Here is a 7,996-nt window from a genome sequence, read left to right as displayed (position 1 = left end):
TCTTCTCTCTCTCTTGCAACTTCTCTGCCCTTGTGTAGACCTCTTTTATTGCTTCTCTCGTAACGAAGACCAGGCATAAATGGGAACAGCCTCTCCCACGTCTTGGACTAGAAAATTGATCTCATATTAGATGTTATAAAGGTGATGGTAGGCGCTACACCCCCAGCAGGAGGCTTTGACACTACAAAGTTTGATTTCAAGGCTTCGCCCATGATTGGGCTACTTGGTATGAGCAATAGATCTTCATTCATGGGCCCTTCACTATAATTTTCCCACCTTACGCCATTCTCTCCCATTTTTGTCCTAAGATACTGTTATTTAGAAGAAGTTCATTGTTCTTCTCAAGTCTTTTCTTAGCATAAAAGCATTATCCAAATGAATCACTTTTAGAAAGCACTTATAGCTATGAAAAAGGACCTGGTTACATTTCAAGAAGTATCATGGTTCGATGTAAAAAAGAAGTTGACTAATTGGTTATGGTGTTTGTAATATATACAATTTGAAGAAGTAAGATGGCAAAAGGTAGGGGCTCACTTTGTTGATGATAATATTATAAATTTGATATAGTGAGAGTCTAAATGTAATTGGCTACGAAATCTCTTCTGTGCAGTGTAAACAATGGTTATGTAAATTCTTCACATTGTAATGACACTAAACTTGAACAGGTAATGGAGTTCATTAGAGATGGGAAAAAAACAGTAGCCGAGCTGATGGACTTGGGAATACAACTTTTGGGCAGGTAATGTGTTTAAAATTTCAAAGACTGAAAATATGTATAAATTTATCTGGAGATTATCTATGTTGAGTTTGTCATGGATTTTTGTAGAGATCCTTCCTGTATGAATGAGAATGCTTCTAACCATGAGAAAGATGCAATATTTCATGGGAACGTGTCCCATGTAGGGCATTTCCTTTGCATTTTGTTGTTTGGGGATAGGGGAACACATGGAAAATGCTGCTGTCCTTCATTTACAAGGGATGTCTAAGGGACATTCTCTAGATGTCCCTAGCAAATTTGGGCTTTGGTGTATCCTTTGATCCTACAAGGGACTATTGGCCATCCCCTATGTCCCATCTGTCTAGAAACCCAAAAAGAAAAAAAAAAACTTCCTTCTCCAAATCTCCCCCACACCATACAAAAGGAAAAACTGATTAACATTGCACGAGAGTAGCTTGGGAAAAGTTTCAAATAACAGCTTTGAAGGAGAGGGATGCAGGTTGGCGCTTGGAATTGTTCTCTAGAGGCTTGAAAGAGCAGGGTGCAAGGTTGGAACAATCGTCACAAAGCCCATGAGTGCCTTTTACCAGTTTTGTCTATTTAATATTTCTGTTCTCCATCCTCTCTTTTTCAGCGTTTAGAAAAATCAGCATTCAACAAAACTAGTCATTCTTCTAATTGTGAAAGAGAAGAAGCAAGGCAATAGAGAAATGGAAATTCCATTTCAAAAGCAATAGTCAGCGGCAATTTTAACTTAGAAAGGCCTCTACTACAATATGTGACCTAATTAACAAAAAACAAACCCAAAATTTTGGTTGATTATGTGGATGGAAATGTTAATAAAGGCCTTTCAAGCAGGTTTTTTGGTGTAAAACTACAACTTTTGCACATCTCCAGCAAGGCACTAAGACAGTGTAGGAAATAATCCTCACATGACATGCTGAAAAATTATTTTTTGAATGATAATAGATAATAAAGGAAAAATTTCAAGCATAGCTGGAGGAAAACCATAGTGGAATTGGAACAACAACTGCATTGCTGGTGCTGGCAATGGCAGCCCTATCTTCGTCAATACTACATTCCACACAACATGGAAGAGAGCAGTTCAAAGCAATGTTGCAAAATTCAGCATCGACAAAAAGTCGGCGAGGGTCCTGAAAACATCGTTTTGGAAAATCAGCGAAAAAATCGGAAAAAAGGTTAGAAAACCACTGCAGACATTAAAAAATGCCAAATATATTCATTTTTTTCCAGGGTTTAAACATATTAAACAACAACAACATCAAATAAACACATTGGCACATAAATATGAAAAAGCACTGATATATATGATATAGTGGATGTCAAATAAAATTGATACATCAAAGGCAAAACTAAATCCTGCTGATCCCTGATAATTGTCCAATCAAGGACTCAAATGTGGAGAACCAATACAAAATAGCATCACATATATAAATGTATCTCATCATCATGAGTTATATGTACAATGACAAAACAAACAAAACTAGTAGCTAGCTATCTGAGATCAATGCCCTCTCCCCCTTTTATGGGAAAAGATGATGGGCTATTTGCCAGGTCTGCCCCTAACAGTAGAAGGCCCTGGGCCTGCACCAAATGTCAGACGATGACTGATGGGTATGGAACTGTGCTCTCCTATATCTATACAAACTGGTGCTGATGCTGCCACATGTTAGTTTGTGTAGCTCAGACAGGTGTTTTAGTCTCAGGTGGTGTCTATGAGGTCAAAAACATAGTTGGATTAATTATCTCCAATACCCAGAAAAAGTTTCAAAGGATAATTGTCTTAATTAGATTTAATTAGCCAGTTTAATTATTTTCCTAAGTTTGACTTACAAAAAGTGGTTAATTAATCGGGATTAATTGTGACAAATAGATTTTTCCCTAATGACTTCTAGAAAAACGATTTGATGGAGTCAAGATGATGTTAGCCATTGATTGCGATTAGATCATGGCCGTTATTTACACAACGAGAGATTATAAGGGGAGATTGATGGGGCTTTTGGAGACACAATGAATTGCAGTAAGAGCAAGTGCGCAGTGATAGCATGGAAGACACCAGTAGTTGGGTTCAATAGTGACTGAAGATCGAGTTGCCGGAGAGAGATTTCTTCACAACGATTTCCAAATTCTCAATGATAGAGGCAAATCGATTTTATCCTGCAGAGACTGAATTCTCCAGGTGATGCGAATTCACTGAGGAGGCTAAATTGCCCTAGGTAGAACAAATTTCCCAGAGAAAGTCGATTTGCAGGAGAGAAGCCGATTTTGCCAATAGAGGTCAAATTTCCTGTGGAGGCTGTGTTATTCTGCAAGGGAGTGCGAATTGCTAGAGGAGGCTGAGTTATCTACCAGGGCTGCACATGTGGAATGATTCGAGCTTCCAAAGGAGGGCCAAAATGATTTTGAGATGTCGAGTTGCTTTAAGGAGGTCAGATTATCTAGTAGAAGTGAAGAAAATAATTTGCTAGAGGTTTGCTAATTTTACGACAAACAGTATATGTACTTTCAATTATATGTACTTTCAATTATTCAATGTTTGCCTTCTATAGTTTACAAAAGACAAATATCTTTTGAAGATAGGTGAATAATAACTAGATTAATTGCGATTGTTTTAAAAGTTTCACATGGTATTAGAGTATATCTGAGGGCAGAAGAGGCTCAATATAGGCACAAAAAGAGAAAATTTGTTGAAGAATGTAACTAGGTTCGGTCTTCATAATTGTAATGAAATGTATTTATCAAAAGAAAAAAAAGAAATTTTATTATTATTATTATTATTATTATGACTTATTAAAACATGGGTTTCATGCTTGGGTCATCATGTTATAGTTCAAAGTCTCCATTGAGGACTTCTAGGTTTTGTCTTGAGTCATTGTCCATTTTCTGAGACCCTTCTTGGGCTTTTGAATCATGTAAAAACTAAAAAGAATTATTATTGAGTAAAATAAGTCATTTGTCATCTCCACACCAAGTCGACCCTTACCTGATCAAGTCAGCATACATAAGGGTAATTCGACCCACAAAAAAGGGTATATATATAGTGCAGTTCGATTCATTTGGTGCATCCATCTCATAAGTCCGATATACAAGCATAAGAAGTAGAAAAAGTGTGAAATTCCAAGAAAAGAAGGAAAATCGCTGGAGAAGGATAAAAGTCTAAGTTTTGGGCCATCTCTCTCTCTCATTCATACGGAGTTACTCGGTTATTGCTAGGGTCAAAGATTTGCTGCTGGAGAGATTGAAGTTCTGCTAGAGAGGTCGAAGTTTCTGCTGTTGCTACTGGGTTGAAGTTTGTGCTACTACTAGGTTGAAGATCTGCTACTGCGTCTAGGTCGAAGTTGTTGCTGGAAGGTTGTCATCTGCAAAAGAAGGAAAGGGCTAACTTGGTGATTGGAGGAAGTTTGTGTCTAAGTCAAGGAGTCTTAGATCATCTCGTGAAACTATTGAAGGAAGATTTGTTGACTGGGTTTTCCCCTAGATAGGGGTTTTGCCCCGACTGTCCACCTACATCTGGTGTCTTTGATCTTTGTGTTATGGTTTTGGTAATTGCTTGATTAACTAAGCTAAAAGAACACAAAAAGTTAATAAGAACATAAGAATATCACAAGTAATTATCAACATATAGAAAATCTTTTTGCCTTTCTGATTTTCTAACATGGTATCAGAGCTAAGGTGAAGAAGAAGGAAAAAGGTAGCCTGAAGATCTATTGAAAGGACAATAAGGAGTTTTAAAGGGTCATCAAGGAAAAGGATCATATAAGAAGTCAAGCCTACTATCTTCAAGACCAATTTCTAACTCAATGAAGGGAGATAGATCTTTTTCCAATTACAGGGCATGGAAAAAGAGGATAGATCTCATCCTCGAGAAGAATAAACTCTTGGATCTAGTCAAAGGAAAAGTAAAGAAGCCCACAAATGAATCAAGTGATGCAGAAAAGGAAAAATTCAGAGAAACGAGATATTGGCCATGACACTAATGGTGGATGGAATAAAGGATAACCTCATCCCATATATATCCAACATAGATTCCACTCAAGAGATGTATGAAGCCTTATCCAAATTATTCACAATCAAGAATCTTGGTCAAATTGCAAGTCTTAAGAATGAACTAAGAACTATGAAGATGACAAAGGAAGATATTGTGGCATCCTTCTTTGTAAGGATAGCTAGAATCAAAGATGAACTCCAGTCAATAGATGAGATAGTACTTGAAAAGGAGCTTGTAATCACTACACTTCTAGGATTACCAACATCTTGGAGTGCCTTTTCATCAGGTATCAACAGTTGGAAGGAAACTCCTACATTCAAACAATTATGGAATGCATGTAGTCAAGAAGAAGTCAAAATTTCATTAGTAAGCAACAAAGAGAATGAAGAAGAGAAAATTTCAAATGCTTATTCTGCTTATCACAAGAACAAAGGAACCTTCAAGAAGTAAAGGGCCTAGAAGGAAGGTAGACTTATCCAGGATAGAAAGCTACAATTGTCACAAGATGGGTCACTATAGAAATGTTTGTCCTGACAATCTGAGGAATAAAAAAAGAAACAAGGATCAAACAAAAGTTGCGAAGAAGGATCTCCAAAGAAAAACAAGACCAAAGAATTGAAAATAAAGGACTTATACTACTAAGTCCCTCTACTCGAAGTTTTTGAATTGTTTTCCTTTGTACTTTTATTTTTAGTACTTATAGGTTTAACATGCTTTGGAAAAACATTTTTGAATTGTTTTGTTAAAGTTATAGGTATCCCTCGAGATTGGATTAAGAGGGAGCCCTCACCACTTCTCAAAGATAAGTATCTTATTCCTTGTATTATCCTTTTATATTTGGTTTCCTTCTCCTATCTAAATGTATTTGTATTAGATGCTAATAATATTTATTTTCATATTTTTCTTGTTTAGGAAAAGCTTACTAATTGCTCAAGGAGAAGACCTCACGAGAGAAAGGATGATAGAAGTTCTATTGGAATTGATGTCCTATAAGGTTTGTCTACAAAAACAACTCAAAGGTATGTTTTAGACCATAAGCTTTGTTCTCTTCGTGATAAAGGCATATTCATTTATTCTAATAAATTTGGTTATTAAGGGTATGTTAATGCTAATATGAAAAACCCTAGTCTACTTAAGGTCACTGATGAAATCTAGAAAATACTATTCTTTTGATGTTTGGGGTTTTAATGGTAATGTCATGTTTGGAGTCTTAGTATTGTTATGGAAACCTTAGTCCTTTTGGGTTGTGTATTCCTAGACCTTGAGGTTTTGGTAAATTAAGGTTTATGAGCAAAATCCTTATAAGCTCCTAGGAATGAAACCCTAGGTATATGTTTGTCTGTCTAATCAAAACCCTAGTCTAATCAAGATTGTTATATGTCCGACTTTAAATGTATTAATGTTGTGTCTTGAGCTTACCTAATGAATATTGATATGCTTGTGCATGATTATGAAATCCTAGATATGTATATGTGTTAACCTAATTGTTGATGCTCATAGTATGTAGGGTTTGTAACCAAGCCCTATAAGAAGTTTGATATTCTAGGATATGGTGATATTGTTTCCATTATGATAAAATCTAGGGTTTACAACAAACCTTTGTAGAAGTTGGTCATATCGTTGAAACCTTAGATTGTGTCGTGCTTGGTTTTATTTGTTGACATCTAAGGCTTAGTGTCTCTTAGTATGGAATCTAGGTTTTGCATTAAATCCTAGTAGAAGCCTAACATATGAATTCTAAAGTTGTTGGATACATTGTAGAACTATACTTGTTTGAATTGCTTCTAGAGTTTGCAATATATCATAGTAGAGTCTGTCATATCTCTGAAAAAAATATTGAGACCTTAGACATATTGAGATTGATATCTTGATTGTAATACTGATGTGATCTAGGGCTTGTGACAAAAACCCGAGCTAGAGGTTGAAGTATGGAAGTATGTGTTTCTTGTTGATTATGAACCTAACTAAGTTTAGGTATTTCATGCCTAATCTTCTATTATGGTATGATTTTGATATAGTTAACTTCATGTTTCTATTTGGTTGTACTTGCGTTTTAAGTTGTGTAGGTACATCATCTTCAAGAGGTTGAAGATATTCATAAGTAAAGTTGATTTGATTGATAAGCATGATGAAGGAAGTTATATGAATGATGATGATAAGGATTGAAGCCATGAAAGATTCTCCAATGCTATGGAAAAGAAGTTGTTCTCCCTAAGTTAAGAGGGGGCTTGGATAAAAGAAAGGGCACTGTTGTCGCATAGATTGTCACGACAACGCTCAGACTGGGGGCTGTCACCCCGATCCCCGATCTCTCCGTTTAAGCCGTCTCCTGAGGCTAAGGGGGGTAGACCCTATGGGATAAAGGATGACCAACTGTGGACCAGTTGGGTTGAGAGACACAGCAAAGCAAATTAGCACTTGATTGATTTTAGAGATTAATAGACCAGTGCCTTATGGAGTTAATGATTAAATGATTATTTATTAGATGTTGCAGTAATATGAACTTTGTAAAACAATCACTTATCATCAAATAACCCAAGCAATGCAAGATATTCGATAAATGCACAATGCTTTAACAATGATCCAACAATTAAATTTCTAAAGATTGAAAACATTAAACGACCATATAATTTAAATGCTAATCAATTACCACTTTCATATAGCTAGCTTTAAATAAACATTTAAGTGCATTTAACTATAGAAAAGTGGAACATAGATACCACGAAAACCACCAAAAATGAATTTTCAATTTTTTAGTTAAGCTTTTTCAAGATATTTTTTAATTTTTATATATATTTTTATCATATTTTTTTTCTTATAAAACAAAATTAAACTAAGCAAAAATTAAAATGAAACTTAAAATTATTAACGCTAAACTGAACTAAATGAAAAAGAAAATAACTAGAACTAAAAAAAAAAATCAAATATTTAACTAATCTAAATCTAAAATTTAGCTCTAAAACTAAATGAAAGAAAACTAAAGAAATTTTCTATGCCTTTTCTAATTTTTAATTTTTATGATTTTTAAATAAAACAAAACTAAAAATAAATAAAACGTTAGAATCACAAAACTAAACTAAACCAAAGGACCTTTTATGCTTTTTGAAACTTTTTATTTTTTATGATGTTTCTGATATTATTTTTAAAATCAAACTAAAACAAAAGTAAACTATAATATATCTAAAGACTATAAAATATGATCTAATATATGCAAAAGGGTAAAATTTATAAAATCTAAAAATTAAACTAACACTTAACAAAATATGAAA

The 7,996-nt window shown here is 34.6% G+C and overlaps 1 protein-coding gene across 1 annotated transcript in view; it reads left to right on the top strand.

The window, feature by feature from the left end:
- The first annotated feature begins 668 nt into the window (after positions 1 to 668).
- Positions 669 to 7,996, top strand: part of URE (urease) — a 393,081-nt gene continuing 385,753 nt past the window's right edge. Inside the window, exon 1 of the mRNA XM_089403154.1 lies at positions 669 to 739. Coding sequence (XP_089259280.1) covers positions 669 to 739 — 71 coding nt within the window. The remainder of the gene's footprint in view (positions 740 to 7,996) is intronic.

The sequence above is a fragment of the Pinus tabuliformis genome, chromosome 2_1 (assembly GCF_031772625.1).
Source record: "Pinus tabuliformis cultivar Carrire ecotype Pingquan chromosome 2_1, CPIR1, whole genome shotgun sequence".
Classification (NCBI taxonomy): domain Eukaryota; kingdom Viridiplantae; phylum Streptophyta; class Pinopsida; order Pinales; family Pinaceae; genus Pinus; species Pinus tabuliformis.
Note: the sequence above shows the minus strand (reverse complement) of the source record. Positions and strands in the feature narration are given on the sequence as shown.